The sequence below is a fragment of the Oreochromis aureus genome, linkage group 7 (genome assembly GCF_013358895.1).
Source record: "Oreochromis aureus strain Israel breed Guangdong linkage group 7, ZZ_aureus, whole genome shotgun sequence".
Lineage (NCBI taxonomy): Eukaryota > Metazoa > Chordata > Actinopteri > Cichliformes > Cichlidae > Oreochromis > Oreochromis aureus.
In genome coordinates this window covers 65,501,420-65,520,274 of record NC_052948.1, presented here as the reverse complement: position 1 = coordinate 65,520,274, position 18,855 = coordinate 65,501,420, and the positions used below count along the sequence as shown (strand labels likewise).

General features: G+C 45.7%; 1 protein-coding gene across 1 annotated transcript; it reads left to right on the top strand.

The window, feature by feature from the left end:
- The first annotated feature begins 815 nt into the window (after positions 1–815).
- On the top strand, positions 816–11,654 carry prdm11 (PR domain containing 11). The gene is made up of 7 exons (XM_031751768.2): positions 816–1,082; positions 3,209–3,285; positions 4,732–4,991; positions 5,089–5,156; positions 5,593–5,780; positions 6,537–7,028; positions 8,274–11,654. Exons 2-7 carry the CDS (start codon positions 3,258–3,260, stop codon positions 10,427–10,429), a joined length of 3,192 nt encoding a protein of 1,063 aa, XP_031607628.1. The 5' UTR covers positions 816–1,082; positions 3,209–3,257; the 3' UTR covers positions 10,430–11,654.
- The last annotated feature ends 7,201 nt before the right edge of the window (positions 11,655–18,855 follow it).

Sequence of the window (18,855 nt, the reverse complement as noted above, 5' to 3'; positions counted from 1 at the left end):
GACCGGGGCATCAAACACCAACAAGCCTCCGTCCATCACACGCTTAGACAAGCTCAGGAGGAGCTACTCTGTGTCTCTGTGGATCAAGAGAAAGCATAAGAAAGGACAGCTGAAAGGTGGAGGTCACCCATACACAGGCAGGTGAAGAAGGGAGTGAAGGCAGGGTGGAGACCAGTGTCAGTGATGAATGGTTTGCAGACGGTGGAGGTCAGCATGTGCAGAGGAGGGAGACTGAATATATTAGACAAATGATGATGAAGATGGAGAAGAGGAGGGCCTCGGAGGAGGTTCATGGATGTAGTGAAGGAGGACGTGCAGAAGGTTGGAGTGACTGAGGAGGGGCTGGAGGTTAATGATGGAGGTGGACATTTTTCTAATGTCTGTAAATAAAAAAAAGGAAACCTCAGCATCTTTAATCCCAACTGGAACGTACCAAGTGTCACTTATGGGGAGGGCCGATGGAAATGATGAACACCGGTGATTTCTGAACCTGAAACTGTCGGCCGTGTTTCTGTACTCGGATCAGTTTTGTCACCAGTGTGTTTCACAGCTGATCACAGCTTATCGATCCTTCCACGAGACCGAAATGTCCCTGTCCCAGTGATGGAGGTGATGAAGTTACATTTAAAAAATAAAATAAATTTTTCCTTCACATAAGAAAGGGAATTCAGTGTGTGTGTGTGTGTGTGTGTGTGTGTGTGTGCGCGCGCGCGCAGGGGCACTCTGTGAGGTGACCCGGTGAGCCCGGGATCCTCGGCGGGTATGCAGCCTGCAGCTGGCCGGGGATGAGCGCTGATAGGCGGACTGAGCTGTCCTGTCCGCCTCCCCTCCCGGCCTCCAGCCTCCGCAGGCATTCGGTGAACTTTAATTTTTGCGCACTTGCTTTCTTCCGTTTTTCCATGTCATTTCCTGTGATAAAAAATGGTGGTCACAGCTCGGGGGAGGCGACTGAGTCGGTGCAAAAATTAACGCCAAACTTGTGATCTGTGGGCAGCGGCGGAGCTAGCGGCCGGGGGAGGGAGCAGAGAGCGCGGTTCACCCCGGGGAGAGGCTCCGAGTCCCCGCTGCGTGTCTGCACGAAGGTGGGTCCGTGTCGGTGGCCACTGTGGCCAGTGAAAATGGCTTCCGAAAACTGCAGGCAGATTGCCAGCTGCCTGCAGATCGAAGCAGAGAAAGCGTGGCGCAGATCCGAGCCCGGCCGCGCTCTCTGCGGTAATCCGCTCCTGTCGGCCGCTAACCTGCGCAAAGTTACAGCAACTTTAGTCTGCCGCGTTCACGTGTCCGTGGAGCTCGCAGCGCACATTCAGAGTTACTGTGTCGGAGCTTCGTGAAGCCACGGAGGGATCCGTCCGAAACCCACACACTGATCCCGGGCATCTGTACCTGATCGATGCCGTAGATCAATACCTGATCACACCCACAGCTGCTTTGTATCTAAATCAGATAATCCAGTGTTCTTATCACCCAGGTGATTGACTATTATCTTTCCAGGTAGAGTGTGGCTGTAGCAGGGTTATTATGGGATGCATGAAGCAGCAGCAGGACCCTTCAGAGTGTTTACTGCAGGCTCTGCAGCTTTGCATGATTCACTGTTCAGAATAATCCTTCTTTGTGAAACACTGGCCCTGCTCCTGTATTCTCTAACAGACCACTTTCCTCTGATTGGCCAGCTTCTGTAAGCCTCCCGAGGGGCAGCGCCATGTGTTTGTTCTGTGACGTTTTAGGTGTACCAGCAGGGCTGAGGCTAAAAAAAAAAAAAAATCAGCTGTTTTGTTTCTCTTATTATTAGAAAACTATTCCAGGAAATGAGCTTTTGTTTTGGTATTAAATGAACATTTGGATCCAGAATGATTCCCGTGTTCGCTGACAGTGTGACGGTGCGTGGGACTCCTGCAGCTCCTTGATGAAACGCAGGCAGTGTGGAGAAATGTGAAAGATAAAAAGAAACGCTTAAACCATGTTTCGGTCTGAGAGGTCACACCTGTGACCTTCACCTGTCCCTGATTCTGAAAACCTGAGCTTCAGTTTCTGAAGAGAAATACGAGTATGAATATCTAATAAACTGAACTATGGGCAGAAATCTGTGCCATCAGAAACTGAATTTGAATAAGTTAAATTTGAATCTGAATTGTAACTTGAATAAATGCTTTTGAAAACTGAATTTGAATTAGTCTAATTTGAAATTGAATTTATGGTTTGAAAATGATCATCACTAAATTGAAATTGAATTTTATATATTGAAAATGAATTGATTTGCTTTGAAACTGCATTTTATCCTTTAAAAATTCAGCTCTCGAATAATTTCAGTTTCACTCTCACCATTCAGTTTCAGTTCTACAATTCAATTTTTTGGAACTTACATCCGGTTCCAGTTCAAGAGCGCAGATTATGCGCTCTAATGAATTAGACTAACTATTCACTTTAGCTAAAGTTATTAAGTTAGCTAAAGAGTTGGGATGCTGTGTAAGACATAAATAAAGCTCAAATACAAAGGTTTGGACACCGTTTTGCATGTTTCCCTACTGTAGGGGTCTCTGCAAGCATACAGGGCTCTGACAGGGTACAAGATGACAACTTTGGATTTCTACTAGAAACAGTCGATCATATTTGTTTGTCAAAGCTGAATCCAGGGCAAACTAGGCTAAATTAGCGTTTTTAGCTATCAGCTACAATAAGCATAAAAGTTACTGTACGGCTATCAATTGTTAACATGACGCTTGTTCTTATACATGTAATACATTTATTACCAACCTGAGAGTTTATCCGCTGGTCATTCGACATGACGAATGACTTCTGAAGTCTTAATTCAGCTCAAGACGCTGTAGATTCCCGTCAGTAACACTTTCGGTCCGCTAGTAAAGAGTAGTTCTATTAATCTGCGCTCGTTTACTCTTGAACCGGAACCGGATGTAAGTTCCAAAAAACTGAATTTTGGAACTGAAACTGAATGGTGAGAGTGAAACTGAAATTATTCGAGAGCTGAATTTTTAAAGGATAAAATGCAGTTTCAAAGCAAATGAATTCATTTTCAATATATAAAATTCAATTTCAATTTAGTGACGATCATTTTCAAACCATAAATTCAATTTCAAATTTAACTTATTCAAATTCAGTTTCTGATGGCACAGATTTCTGCCCATACTGAACGTGCTGCGAGAGCAGCAAGCGCCTCCCGTGACGCTCTAACGACTTTGTTTATTTTCCACAGACGGGCGTGAAGTGGACGACGGGCCGGATTTCACCGTCATGGTTCCACCATGAGCGAGAACTTGCTGGACCTCTGGTGTAAGCTTCACGTCTGCTCCCTGATTTGTCCCTAAAGCTTTATGTGGCTGATTGAATAATGAATATTTTAACGTTTCAGTTCCCAGGCGCGTGCTCGCGGTCTGAGCCCTAACATGTCATCATTATCACGCTGAAACATGGAGCTGCTCATGTGTTTCCTGCACACGTGTATTTGTTCAGTGGTCTGATTCTATCATAACATGTTAGAAAAGCTCTGTTTGTGCTACCAGTTACAAACGTTTTACCTCAAATACTCAAAGATTTGGTAAAAACCTTCTGTCCTCTCATCTTGGACGTGAATGTCAGGGTCATTTCGGGCTTCTAATCATTTCTTTGACCTGTTTTTTGGATTGTACGCCTTTATTGACATTAAAGAACAAGTCTGAAGTTCTCTTGGGTTTTCTCTGGTCCAAAGTACACGTATAGGCTCAAATATATACAGACCCTACGTAATATTTGGTCACTTAGCAAGTTACCATCAGCAGTCTTCTGACTTAATCCTGTCTGGATAAAACAGCCCAGAGCGTGATGCTACCACCACCATGCTTCACATCTGCAGTGTTCTCAGGTTTCAAAGCCTCACCTTTGCTCCTCCAATCAGCTCCATATTTGTCTCGTCTGACCATCAAACTTTTCTCCAGAAGTCGTTTGGCTCGTCCACGTGGGCAGCTGCAAATTTCTGTCGAGGTTGAAGGTGTTGATTTTTGGAGCAGGAGCTTATTTTTTGCTCAGTCCATAGAGACGTGAAACTGGCTTCACTGAGGACAGTGATGCTGGTGCTCCAGCAGATTCCAGTCCATGTCAGGTTTGATCCTGGATGGTTCCTGAACATCCGAACCAGTTTCCTTTCATCTGAGGGGGACAGTCTGGGTCTTCTCCCAGACGTCAGTGGTGATAGATGTGAATAACCTGTACTTATGTGATCCTGGAACATTGTTCAGAAATGGCTCAGAGAGACTTTTCCAACTTGTAAATCTACAGTTCTGCTTTTAGATCTTCACTGAGACGTCTTGATGCACGCTCAGTCATCCAGGTAAGGAAATCCCAAAAGGCTGATTCTGTTCATCTGGACGTTTTCAGTGGGAGAAACGTTTCATCATCATCAGGTTACTCCTTCAGTCTCAGCTCCAACCTTATAAACGGAACATCTGCATAATAACTGACACTAGCACCACTGATGAACGACGTGCTGTGAGGTCGGTTTCATGACGCTACGTCCAGATGAACAGAATCAACTTTCTGGGACTTCACTGAGTTTGTTGGATTTTCCCTTTGTCCACACCTGATTTGATGATTTCATTATTTGCACTTCTGCTCTGGTTCAACAACATCTATATCTCTGTGCAATCAGAATTTTCTTCAGACCTCAAATCTTTCTAAAGTAATAATCTGTTATTAAAGAAGAAGATTTGGAGATAACCTTTATCTGCTGGGTTTGTCCTTCAGTCTGTGAGGAGTGTCAGGACTGTTTCCACAAGGAGTGTCCGTCCCACGGGCCCCCGCTGTTCATCCAGGACACGCACGCAGCCCCGGGGACAGCCAACAGGGCGGCGCTCACGGTCCCATCGGGTTTAGAGGTGTTCAGCGAGGAAGACGAGGTAGATGTTCGCTGTGTGGACGCGATCTACCCCAAGGGGGCACTGTTTGGGCCGTATGAGGGAGAGCTGGTGTCCAAGGACAGATCCTCAGGATTCTTTTCATGGATCGTAAGCTCGCCACAGACACCAGTGTACAACCAGTTTACAACTATCTTTTTGTTCCAGGACACGCCACGTCTGAATCCGTTTGCTTTCCCGTTTTCAGATTGTTGATGTGAACAACACTTACCAGTCCATCGATGGCAGCGATGAGACCAAAGCCAACTGGATGAGGTGAACTTTAGTCTGAGGTTAACGTCATCCATCACTGATGCCGTTTGTTTCAGTTGTACAGATGGGTTCTCTTCTAATGAGCCAACATCTTTTCATACATCTCTTTTTTCTCTTTAATTTCATTTTAAATTTACAGCTGCAATTTTTTCTATTTATTTACTTACAGTAGCTCTAACACACCATCACACAGCATGCCAGAGAACGCCCCTCTCCAGGCTTCTGAAAGCTGGCCAATCAGAACAAAAGGTTTCTAGGGGGTGGGTCCTTGGCAACGCATTCATCACCTCATTAAAACCACATAGATTTGTGAACTTTTGAACTCTTAGTGGGAGGAAATCTGATTTGCAGGAGTTACTGAGTTATGTTTCAGAGGTCAGACTGATCTGTGACAGTCTGTCCTGGAGAAACGACCCTCGGCTTTTCTGTCTATCACCAGGTACGTGCGGACCTCGTCAGAGGAGAGCGACAGGAACCTCACGGCGTTTCAGCACGGTAAAAACATCTACTTCAGAGTCTGCCGGGCGCTGGTGGCCGGAGAGAAGCTGAGGGTCTGGTACAGCGACGATTACATCCGACGACTTCACTGCGTTTCTCAGGAGAGCATCGACCGCAACCTGGACACAGGTGAGGAGGCACTCAGGTGAAATATTAGAGCAGGTAACACGAGACACAGTCACTGAAAATATATGATAAGTTTGAAAATCTCTTCAAGGGGCGATCGTGGCTCAAGAGTTGGCACCTTGTCTTGTAATCGGAAGGTTGCCGGTTTGAGACCCGGTCGGTCGTTGTGTCCTTGGGCAAGACACTTCACCCGTTGCCTACTGGTGGTGGTCAGAGGGCCCGGTGGCGCTAGTGTCTTGCAGCCTCGCCTCTGTCACTGCGCCCCAGGGTGGCTGTGGCTACGATGGAGCTTGTCATCACCAGCGTGTGAATGGTGGATGACTGAATGTAGTGTAAAGCGCTTTGGGGTCCATAGGGACTGAGTAAAGCGTTATACAAAAACCATTTTGGAATTTGGGTGAAATCTCCCCCTTTTGTCCATCATATATATTTCCCCTCTGTAATATTCTGGATATTTGTAATTAAGCTATTTCTATATATTAGAGCCTTTTCTTATATTTTGTAAACTTTGTAATATGTTGTATTATTTAATTAGTTCAGTCTGTTACTGTTGTTTTCTTGGAGAGACTGTGACCCACATAGTTTCCTCAGGGATTATTCTGATTCTGATGCCCTGCTTTTAGCTCTCCAGCAGGTCGTGCTGTTTCACTGTTGCTATCCTGGCTGCTGAAGTCTTTCTGTGGATCACTTTGTCACCTGTAGAGCACTTTGAACCCACTTTTAGGGGCTTTAAATGCCTAAAAAACGGTTTTCTTTCAGGTCCTGGGAAAGACTTTAAGTCCCGGTGCCTGCAGTCAGCTCTGCAGGGCAAACTGAGCAAACAGCTGAGCGAAGAGTCCGACGGCCAGCCTCCAGCCAAGAGAAAGAAGATCGACCTCATCTTCAAAGACGTCCTAGAAGCTTCTTTGGAGGAGTCTGGTAAATTCAGGTCCCGGTCTGGCCAACCCAGCGAGTATAAAGTACCGGCCTTGGTTTCCGGGTTTGATTCCTCTGAGACCGGCTTCGGCATTCCCAACCTGAAGGTGGAGGAGAAGGAGGAGGAGGAGAACCAGAACACAGAGAAACCCTCCACCTCCTTCTGCCCCAACTGTGTGAAGCTGAAGAGGAGGATCCTGGAGCTGGAGGAGGAGCTGTCCCGTCTCCGAGGAGAACAGAGGGACGCTGCTGCTTCGGCGACGTCCGAACAGACTCAACCCCAACGCGATCAGGCCCCACCGCACCCCGAGCAAGGCCCCATCGAGGATTTTCAAGGTATGTGAGAGAGCAGGAGGGCAGATGTTCTCTGCAGCACAGCACGGCTGTGTTTGACGTGCAGAGGTGTAGCAGGTGTGTTTGTTTCGATCACCATTCAAAGCCTCATTGACACAAGAAAGACTTTGAAGGTTCCTTTGGCTGTTTGTTTCCACCACAGTCCCTTAAGATTATCACATTAGTTAATACGTGCAGACCTTTGCACACATCAGCCACTTTATTAGGAACACCTGACAAGTAAAATGCAGTCTAATACAGGGAACTGAATACAGATCAGTACATACCGCCCACTGACCTCAGTAATGCATTTAAGTGTACCTAATAAAGTGTCTGGTGAGTGTAAATGACAGAAAACTCAACCGATCAGCGATATGTGTCGCTGCAGGAGCCACTCTGAAGTCCACAGAGCCCAAGTTCACTGAAAGGAGTAAAAACTCTTTTGTTGGGACGGAAAATTGAAGAAAGTACCCGTCCGTGAGTCATTTGGTACCGGGCCGCGAGAGTTGAGGCTCGGGTGTGAAATTTATGGTTTTCGGGGTTTTTATCTTTTTTATCGTTAACTTGGTTTCCCTGAGTCTTTCCCCGTGTGTTATGAATAAATCCTGTTTTTTGGTACTGGTTTTATTTTGTTGTATTTATCTGCAACACCTTAAAGGCCAGTCGGTGAAAATACTGTCGGACATAAGCCGGTCCGTGGTGCCAAAAAGTTTGATGACTACTGTTTTAGACGGTTCTTGGTTCAGTTCAGTGATGTCATACAGATTGTGATACCAGACAGTTTATTCAAATGTGCCAGCACTGCTGCTAGCTGCTGCAGTTCGTCAGCCTGTTGCGTGGTCATCACAGACTGCTAGCTCAGCTGATGGTTGGTGCCGAGGCTGCCGCCTCTGTCTTCTGTCAGAAATGTGAATGAACATACAGCCGAGTGCCGTCCTGAGGAGCTGGCTGTCCTGTGAGCTGTGGAGTGATTGTTACTATGACAATCATGACAGCAAAGATATCTGCCAAACACGAGGAGTGCTCTGAAGCACGAGTGAATCCTGTCTAATGGTTTTGAAGCGCTCACTTTGATGCTCCCCACTGTGTTTAGAGCAGAGAAGAACAGTTGAGATGTTGAGATGAGCCGTCCAGCCTCAGAAATCTGCTTAGCTGCTTGATAAAGTCATTCATTCTGTATGATATTAGACATTTGATGCCACTTCAATGCTGGTTACTCTCAGAAGTTGAATACGTTTCTCTTTGCAGGGATGGAGCCCTTGACACCCACTCAGGTGGTTCTGGATGAAGACGACCAGGATGTGGACTCTGCCGATGAGTCCATTGCTGCAGATCTTGTGATATCTCCCGAGGACTCGTCGAAACTTTCCTCCGGAGGAGGCAGACGGATTCGACGCTTCAAGCAGGAGTGGCTGAAAAAGTTCTGGTTCCTGCGTTACTCGCCAACCCTGAATGAGATGTGGTGCCACGTGTGCCGCCAGTACACCGTCCAGTCATCCCGCACCTCAGCTTTCATTATTGGCTCCAAGCAGTTCAAGATCCACACCATCAAGCTGCACAGCCAGAGCAACCTCCACAAGAAGTGTCTGCAGCTGTACAAGCTGCGCATGCATCCGGAAAAGACCGAGGAAATGTGCAAGAACATGATGCTGCTCTTCAACGCAGCGTACCACCTGGCCCTAGAAGGGCGGCCCTTCTCCGACCTCCGTTCACTGGCAGAGCTCCTGAAGAAGTGCGAGCTCAAAGTGGTAGATCAGTACATGAATGAAGGCGACTGTCAGATCCTCATCCACCACATCGCCCGGGCTGTGAAGGAGGATCTCGCAGAGAAGATGCGTCTGTCTCCCTTCCTGAGCGTCATAATGGACGCCCAAAATGATGACCTTTTCTCCGACATGGTGGCGGTGTATGTCCAGTTCGTTACCAACGAGGGCTCCCCAAACACAGAGTTCCTGTCCTTGCAGAGACTGACCGTGGCCAATGTGGATGGGTATCTCCAGGTCATGGATCGTGCCTTCGGTGTCCTAGGCCTCCGGTTTCAGGATTTGCTGGTGGTCGGTTTGGGGGTGGACGGCACCAACATCTCTTCAGGAATGAGAGCAAACCTTTACATAGCTGTCCAAAAAACCTTTCCCTGGATCCTCTGTCTTCCCATCATGATCCATCGGCCACATTTGGAAGTTCTGGATGCCATCAGTGGAAAGGAGCTCTCCTGCCTGGAGGACCTGGAAAACAACCTCAAACAGCTTCTCAGTTTTTACCGCTATTCCCCTCGCATGATGGCCGAACTGCGATCCACTGCGCCAACACTGTCAGAGGAGACGGAGTTCCTAGGAGACATCAGAGCCATACGCTGGATCATAGGAGAACCAAATGTCCTCAATGCGCTCATCAAGGATTACCTGGAGGTCGTCGCACACCTTAAGGAGATCAGCAGCCAGACACAGAGGGCTGACGCTGCGGCCATCGCGCTCACCCTCCTCCAGTTCCTCATGGACTATCAGTCAGTAAAGCTCATCTACTTCCTGCTCGACATCATAGCTATCCTGTCACGATTGGCCTTCACCTTTCAGGGAGAGTACCTGCTGGTGTCGCAGGTGGAAGCAAAGATAGAGGAGGCCATTCAGGAGATAGGCCAGTTGGTGGACTGCCCTGGAGAATATCTGCAGGAGTTTGAGGAAAATTTCAGAGAAAGTTTTAACGGAGTTGCCTTGAAGAACCTGCGCGTTGCCGAGTCCAAGTTTCAGTCCATCCGAGAAAAGATCTGCAACAGGAGCCAAAGCATCCTGTCTCAGAGGCTGGACCTGCAGAGCCGCTCATTTGCCAAAGCTTGCAAGGTGCTGGACCTGTCCACGTGGCCCAGCAACCACGAGGACCTGCAAGCCTACGGGGACGAGGAAATCAAGATTATATTCAACCACCTGGAATCGATTCCCACCGCGGCCCAGGAGGGCTCCCAGACGGAGGCCAGAGGCAGCCTGGTGGTGGAGTGGAAGGATCTGAAAGCAGACTACTACAGTATGAACGGTTTTAAAGAGGTGATCGGCCACATCTGCAGGTACAAGCAACGCTTCCCGCTGCTGAACCGCATCGTGCAGGTCATCAGGGTCCTGCCCAGCTCCACAGCCTGCTGCGATAAGGGCCGAGGGTCTCTGCAGAAAATGTGCAAGAACAACCGCTCTCGGCTGACCCTGGAACAGATGAACGACCTGCTGACCGTGGCCATTAACGGACCGCCCATCGCAAACTTTGACGGGAAGCGAGCGTTGGACAGCTGGTTCGAGGAGAAGTCCGGCAGCAGCTACTCGCTCTCGGCTGAGGTGTTGAACAGGATGTCGGCAGCTGATCAGAAATGCGTGCTGCACAGCGTTGACGTCAACGCAGAATTCTACCCTGATGTGTAACGGGCAAATCCTGTGCTGCTGAAAGACACTGGTGTGCAGCCAAACAAGGGGACACACTGAAGGAATACCAAGTCCACTTATCTCAAAGTAAAAATTCACATACTTGTGTTTGGGAGTGAATTCAGAAAAGCTGTGATGTCACAATTACTGCCACCAAATTCAGCTGGAAAAACAAACGCAGCCAATCGGTGCAAAAAGGCAGAAAATCAACATCCCAAAAATTCCACTAAAAACTCGAGAAAACCCAAACGAGCCATGAGAGTGAGTCTTAACCTTCAGTGGCCTTTGGCTCATTCAGTCATCAGGTTCTGAGGTTCTGCACGGCCACCAAAATGTTTGTTGTGAAATTTTAGCTTCATATTTCAAAAATGTTTCAAGATATAGAATTTTAAAAAATGATCTGTAGACTTACTTCCAGCAGCTTTTATCGTTTTTGCAGTTGAAATCTGAGGCCATGTTTGAATATGAATATCTCCAAAACTGTTAAATGTTAAAAATACAAGTAGTGGGACTCTCCACCATTTGCTCTCAGAGGTGAAACGTCTTCAAGAAACCTGGAGGCCAGTCGCTTTTCTTTCCGAGCTCCTTAGACGACCGTGACCTGGTGAGAACCTTCACAGACGTAGTGATATAAAACTTTTCATATGTGAAAATAAACTTAGCAAAACAATTAAGACTCGTGAAAAGGGGATTTCTAGCTCATTTCACACGATTGGCAGTCGGATACAAAACCCCCCAACCCAACTCTCACCTTAACACCAAAACTGCTGGAGACAAGCAGAGGATCAGCAGCTGACTGGCAGAATGGATGCTGCAAGAGCTGTAATGTACATAAAAATGCTGCATTATTGTGTTTTTAATATGTTTTAGCCTGAATGATCAGATTCTTTAGGGCAGAAGAAGCGGTAGGTAGAGTAGGTCTTGAAAATATACGTACATTTCAGAGTTATAATTGGAGTTCCACCGGGAAACTCCAGAATTCAGTTCTGTTTGGATTAGGCGATGCATATTTTTGTTTTTGTCATATTTGTTCAATCCAGTATCAAAGATGAATGAAAACAGACTCTACAAACTCTCTGCCCCAAATTACAGATCCTGACTCATTTTTTAAAATGTTCAGTTCAATTTTATATACACAGCATCAAATCACAACAGCAGTCTGCTCAAGGCGCTTTATATTGTAAGGTAGACCCTACAATAATACATACAGAGAAAACCCCAACAATCATATGACCCCCTATGAGCAAGCACTTTGGCGACAGTGGGAAGGAAAAACTCCCTTTTAACAGGAAGAAACCTCCGGCAGAACCAGGCTCAGGGAGGGGCGGGGCCATCTGCTGTGAGAGAAGGAAGACAGGGTGAAGGATGTTCGTGTTCAAACATGACCTCAAAGGCCTGAAAGTGGGTGAAAATAAATATTTAACATACAGTGGCTGCAAAAGTATTCGGCCCCCTTGAACTTTTCCACATTTTGTCACATTACAGCCACAAACATGAATCAATGTTATTGGAATTCCAGGTGAAAGACCAACACAAAGTGGTGTACACGTGAGAAGTGGAACGAAAATCATACATGACTCCAAACATTTTTTACAAATAAATAACTGCAAAGTGGGGTGTGCGTAATTATTCAGCCCCCTGAGTCAATACTTTGTAGAACCACCTTTTGCTGCAGTTACAGCTGCCAGTCTTTTAGGGTATGTCTCTACCAGCTTTGCACATCTACAGACTGAAATCCTTGCCCATTCTTCTTTGCAAAACAGCTCCAGCTCAGTCAGATTAGATGGACAGCGTTTGTGAACAGCAGTTTTCAGATCTTGCCACAGATTCTGGATTGGATTTAGATCTGGACTTTGACTGGGCCATTCTAACACATGGATATGTTTTGTTTTAAACCATTCCATTGTTGCCCTGGCTTTATGTTTAGGGTCGTTGTCCTGCTGGAAGGTGAACCTCCGCCCCAGTCTCAAGTCTTTTGCAGACTCCAAGAGGTTTTCTTCCAAGATTGCCCTGTATTTGGCTCCATCCATCTTCCCATCAACTCTGACCAGCTTCCTTGTCCCTGCTGAAGAGAAGCACCCCCAGAGCATGATGCTGCCACCACCATATGTGACAGTGGGGATGGTGTGTTCAGAGTGATGTGCAGTGTTAGTTTTCCACACATAGCGTTTTGCATTTTGGCCAAAAAGTTCCATTTAGGTCTCATCTGACCAGAGCACCTTCTTCCACATGTTTGCTGTGTCCCCCACATGGTTTGTGGCAAACTGCAAACAGGACTTCTTATGGTTTCCTGTTAACAATGGCTTTCTTCTTGCCACTCTTCCATAAAGGCCAACTTTGTGCAGTGCACGACTAATAGTTGTGCTATGGACAGATTCCCCCACCTGAGCTGTAGATCTCTGCAGCTCGTCCAGAGTCACCATGGGCCTCTTGGCTGCATTTCTGATCAGCGCTCTCCTTGTTCGGCCTGTGAGTTTAGGTGGACGGCCTTGTCTTGGTAGGTTTACAGTTGTGCCATACTCCTTCCATTTCTGAATGATCACTTGAACAGAGCTCCGTGGGATGTTCAAGGCTTGGGAAATCTTTTTGTAGCCTAAGCCTGCTTTAAATTTCTCAATAACTTTATCCCTGACCTGTCTGCTGTGTTCTTTGGACTTCATGGTGTTGTTGCTCCCAATATTCTCTTAGACAACCTCTGAGGCCGTCACAGAGCAGCTGTATTTGTACTGACATTAGATTACACACAGGTGCACTCTATTTAGTCATTAGCACTCATCAGGCAATGTCTATGGGCAACTGACTGCACTCAGACCAAAGGGGGCTGAATAATTACGCACACCCCACTTTGCAGTTATTTATTTATAAAAAATGTTTGGAATCATGTATGATTTTCGTTCCACTTCTCATGTGTACACCACTTTGTATTGGTCTTTCACCTGGAATTCCAATGAAACTGATTCATGTTTGTGGCTGTAATGTGACAAAATGTGGAAAAGTTCAAGGGGGCCGAATACTTTTGCAGCCACTGTATGAAGCTAAAGTTTCACAGCAATCCTTTTACAGGTCCAAACTTTGGATCGTGAAACCGAGAGCCCACGGGGACTGAGATGGACTGAAGAAGCGTTTCTTCAGAGCTTCATCCTGCAGTCTGCTCGTTCTGCTCGTGAACATACGAAGCTCATCATCAGCTGCACACGATGCATATAAGGGAGCTACAGAAATACACGTTATGAAGATGAAGGTGTCTGGAGACCAGAGAAAATGTCACATGACCTTTTAACATCCACTCAACTGGAAACTTACTAAGACGAACTCCGAGGTCAGACTCTCTGTAAGAGGCCTGATCTGACAGCTTAAGTATTCTGGTCTCTGTGTGAATGGGTTGCAACCTAATCTCGACCCAAATGAACAAAAATGACCGCAAATTGCTTCAAAACGTCCCAAATTGATGCAAAACGACGCCCAAAGGGCTCAGAGAGACCCACGACCTCCACGGAGACACACAGACTCGCCACCGAGAAAAAACCGTCCACAGGGAGGCGGTGGAACAAGAAGCACAAAAACAAGCGATTGAAGACGAGCTGAGCGTGTGCCGTCGTGGTCATGTTGCTTTCACGTGTCCGTGCTCAGCTGGGAGCCTCCCACTCTGAGCTGCGCTTGTTCCGTGTGATAATGAAGTGCTTGTTGCCACGATAACAGACAGTTTGACATCGGGAACAATCACGGCTCTCTGCTTTAGCTCGTCTGCCAGCAGCTTATTCAGTGTTGTGCCTGACAGGAATGAAAAGCTAGAGTGTAAGGATGTATAAAGGCTTTATATTTCTATTAGAAATGCCCTGCTGCACATGGTCTATACTGTGGTGACTGTATATACTGTAAATGCTGCGGAGCCTGTTTTTAAAGGACAGTATTTTTCTTTTAAATTGGACGATTGTGCCAAAATGATCGAATGCAAAGAAAAAGGTGCTATCCTGCGACGCTTCGCTGTACTTTTGCCATATTTGTTCAGTCTTTAGCACAGCCAATGATCTATTTTAAAAATGTTCCCGATGCCATTTTCCACTGATGTTCTGCAGGAGCAGTTCAGCTTCAGCCAAAGCTTCAGAGGCGTTTGAACAGCTGCATGATCGACTGCTGCTTTCAGCTCGTTCCTAAGTCTGTGTTTTATAATTATTATAAAGGTTTTTTTGCTCATGTTTAATGCAGAAATAAATTTGCCATGATCGAAACGATCAGCCTGACTTTTTTTTATATGTGTCTGAATTTAAATTCATATTTTTGAGAAATTTCTCATTTTTAAAAATGATTTTGCTTCATAAATACGAGCAGCTGATTTTCAGAGTCCTCGATAGTTTGAGTAGTTTTTCTCAGACTGTATTTAAAAGATGGATGCAGCTGTTAGTTCTACAGAGAGGCCAGCAGGGGGCGACTCTTGTGGTCTGATTGTATAGAATTATATTTAATATATATTTTCATGAATATTGTTCATATTTTCATACAGTTTTATTTACACTACTTAAAACGTGTTTTCCTTAAATTTTTCAGAAAACATTTAATCATATATTCTGATAATTCATGAATTTGAGATTTAAGCAGATGGCCCCGCCCCTCCCTGAGCCTGGTTCTGCTGGAGGTTTCTTCCTGTTTAAAGGGAGTTTTTCCTTCCCACTGTCGCCAAAACGCTTGCTCATTATTATGGTAGTTTCTTTGCCTGAGAATATAAAACGCTTGTTGTGATTTGGTGCTATACAAATAAAATTGAATGAATTAATATTTTTGGTCATATAATTGGTCAATAACAGTCTGCTTTATCGTTTAGTAATTTAAAAAAAAATAAATCTTTGGACATGTTTTTCTGATCTGCGTGAGAATGTTAATTGAATATTTTGGTTGAAATTTATTACTATTCATGAAATGTTTATTTTCACCAGTCAAAAAAAATTAAAAATATTTTTTATTTCATTCTTTTTTCTGTGTTTTTCTAATATTTTCTAAAGTAAAAAAGCGAGATACTAATTTATTTAATTGCAGATTATTATTTAATGCTCTCAGTTGCAGTTTTGAGGTATTTTATACTGAGTTAATACTCATCTGTGGAGCCCCGCAAGGGACATTGAAGAAAAAAATTAAGATAACGTTTTGCTCATCTTCATTTTTTTCTCCATTGTCCTTTGCGGTGCTCCGTACTCATCTTATACTTCATAATAACATTTAAAATTAACATTTTCCCATCACTGGACAATGTTACACATTTTTCGATATATTAGATGCTTTTTTTGATACTCAGCTTCCAGCTTTTAAAACAATGTTCCTAATACTGCAGGTGCTCCGTGATTATTATTGTTTGGATGAACTGATTAGATGACGACCTTAGCTGAAGTTTTCAGTAATTAGTTCAAGAAAAAAATTTTTAACTAACAAAAAGTAAATGAAGCAAAGACGACACATCTTCTTTCTTTGTTTGGTGGTGTTTACCAATGACTGCATAATGATGTCATTTTACTCGTTGACGACCGTTTTGCTCCGGACAGATCTGCGTCACTAACGCTCAACCAATATCGGTGTGCACACTCAAACACCTGCCACTACGTCACTTCAAGCTGCTGAAACGTCATCAGGATCTACAGGTGAGCTCCTGTTTGTGAGCATTTTACGTGACCTCAGTGTGTGAGTCTCCGTGTTTACATATCTTTGTGGGGACCGAACTTTGGAAGTTTACTATACTTATGGGGACCAACAGTCCCGTCCCCACGAGTCATCTTTGAGACTTAAACTGTGGTTTTAGTGTCAGGGTTAGAGTTCAGGCTGAGGGCCAGGCATTCATTTTAGCTGGTTAGGGCACTCAGCTAGGGAAGGGTTATGTCAAAGAGATGTCCTCACTAAGAAATGAAAACGAGTGTGTGTGTGTGTGTGTGTGTGTGTGTGTGTGTGTTCCAGTTTGTCGGTGAGCCGCAGCTAACCTGTGCATCCTGCACTCAGCTGCAGCAGTTGAGTTGGTGCTCATCGGTTTGTGCTGCAGGAAGTTTGCCAACATTAAAAACCAGATGAGGACATCACAGGTCCAATACTGGATTTCAAAATCAGGACATTATGTGCAAGCTTTAAACGTCCAGTTATCGGATGTCCCTGAACTCTCCTGACCTTTGAACCTCAGCTCTCGGGTCACAGACACACTGTATGACGAGCTGCACACACAGTGTGTTTAAACCCGCTCCTCTGTAGGCGCTGAGCTCACACCTGCACTCAGCTCAAAGGTTTCACGCTTACAGCGAGCAGTGACACACAAACCTGTTTCACTTCAGTCTAAGAAGCTCTGACTGACTTTGACAGTGAAAAGCTGTTAAACCTGAGCACGTCATCACAAACGGCTCTTCTTCACTTGCTGAGTTTCTTTTTTTGTCTCTGGGAGCTTCTGTTTGGGGTTTTTTAAGACTTGTGGTCGAGCGCCTTAAACCAGTGGATTTTACACAGTCATATGCATCTGTGTGTGTGTGTGTGTGTGATAGGTTTAAGCATTCAAAATTAAATTCAGTGTTCATATTTTTCCACATTTCCTGACTTTGTTTTTATTGGTCTCAATTTGAACAGGTGCTGCTTTCACCTGATAGACGATGTTCTTTATTCTACAGTTAAACACGTCAGGCTTACAGACAGAAGCATAATCCACTGATATGTGCCTTATAGATCGATACAGACTGACTACAGGACGTGACACGAAAGCGTCTTTGTTCTCTGTGAAAGAAAAAAAACTGCAGAGACTTCCATCTTTAATATACAGCCCACAGCAGGAGGTGAAGGGTCAGAGGTCAGAGCACTGAAGCTGTACTGAAGCAGAGTTTCCATCCTGGATTTTTTGGAGTATTTCTCCGTCTCCTGGAAACGGAGAAAGCAGCTTTCCTGCCGAGCTGTCCGGCCGCTCCCAGGCGGGCAGGAAGCGACCGGACGCTGCCGGCGCTTCCATGTCAGAGGAGCCAGAGCTGCTGCTGTCAGCCGGTCAGAGAGCGACTGGACGCCGGCTCACTGTGACGTCTTTGTCAGCAAGTGAAGTGCGCTTTGTCTGCAGCTGCTGACATCACCTGCAGTCAGACACGCAGCTCACGAGAGGGAAGCTTCAAATGTAGACTGTACTTAAACGATGGACGCCTGACACCACTGCAGGTATTTATTACGCAGATTCTGACGCAAAGTCCTGGGAGCGCTGCTTTTCTTCAGCTGCAGCTCGATGCACAACTCCGACCTCTGCTGGAAACAGCGGCGTGGACGCTGTCGTATAAGGCAGCTCGGGGAGGGTTGGGGGTCAAGACAGACGCGCCAGCACTGCTCATAGAGGGGTGACTGTGCGATGTCCAGCTGCCGCCTGAAGTTGCACACACGCCTTTGTCCAAACACTCATTTTGACTGAAGCCACTCGAAGCTGCCAGCCGAGGATTGGTGTGAAACACACAGTGCAGGACTAAAGATGGACACCCACAGCATAATGGAGCCTCTGTGTCCCCTCCAGGCCCATTACCCAACCAAGAGGACGCTCTCTGTTCTGTGAAGTAAAGATTGAGCACATAGAGTAAACTGATCACACTCCTTTAACCTCTGACCCCTTTAAGGCTGTCGAACAGACGTCAGAAACCGGAGTTTCTCTCTGACGAAGGTATCCTGTGTAAAAGTGGCAGCCATGTTTCTTTTACGTCTATTGTGACGTCAGAACGGCGCACAGGAACTTTATTTTGGGTCCTTTCACTTATTTCCTGCTTTTCTGCAGTGAAACGGATGCAGACCTGGATGCTGGACGCTTCAGACGGCAGCCCGGCCACGTCTTTAAAAACAAAACTAGATCACATGATCCTTCACCTCTTTTCTTCTTTTTCTTTTAGTCAGCGCTTTGATTATTTCACCTCAGTCACTTTTTAAAAATCTGTTTATTCATTTATCATTTTTTCCTGTGGAAACACTTTGGAGAGCCTCTTCTGGCTTCAGATGCTTTACTTGCCTGCAGGTTTCTCTCTCACCTCATCATCACTGCTTTCTCTGCTTCACCTGTTTCCTCACAGAGGGAAACGGGGCGGGGCTGAGTGCAGGCAGCACAAAGCTGCTGGTTCCCAATGACTCTGATTTATAAACACACACGTTCCATAAATTTAATTCATTATTATATTGAATAAACTCATTTTTCTGTTTGCACATAAACATTAGTAAACGAGGCCCAGTGTGCAGTTCGTCGAGGTCCTCAGTCTTATTGGTAGACCTCTCCCATTGATTAAAGAGCGTTAAACACTGATTGGCTCCCTCAGACATGCTTCCTGACTCTCCTGCGTCTCATCTTTTTATCGCCTGAGCTCGATCTCTCTCCACTTGTAGCTCGTTCTTTGCTTCCACACTTTTTAGAAGCTGTCCTGCGTCGGGGTGCTCGCAGAGTTAAAGAGCAAAGCGTT

Bases quoted from the DNA above. Each gene is read 5' to 3' on its own strand.
- prdm11 (XM_031751768.2), top strand. From the start codon at position 3,258: ATGAGCGAGAACTTGCTGGACCTCTGGT. The intron at 4,992-5,088 runs GTAAGCTCGCCA...TCCCGTTTTCAG, and splicing joins CAGGATTCTTTTCATGGATC to ATTGTTGATGTGAACAACAC. The intron at 5,157-5,592 runs GTGAACTTTAGT...GTCTATCACCAG, and splicing joins ACCAAAGCCAACTGGATGAG to GTACGTGCGGACCTCGTCAG.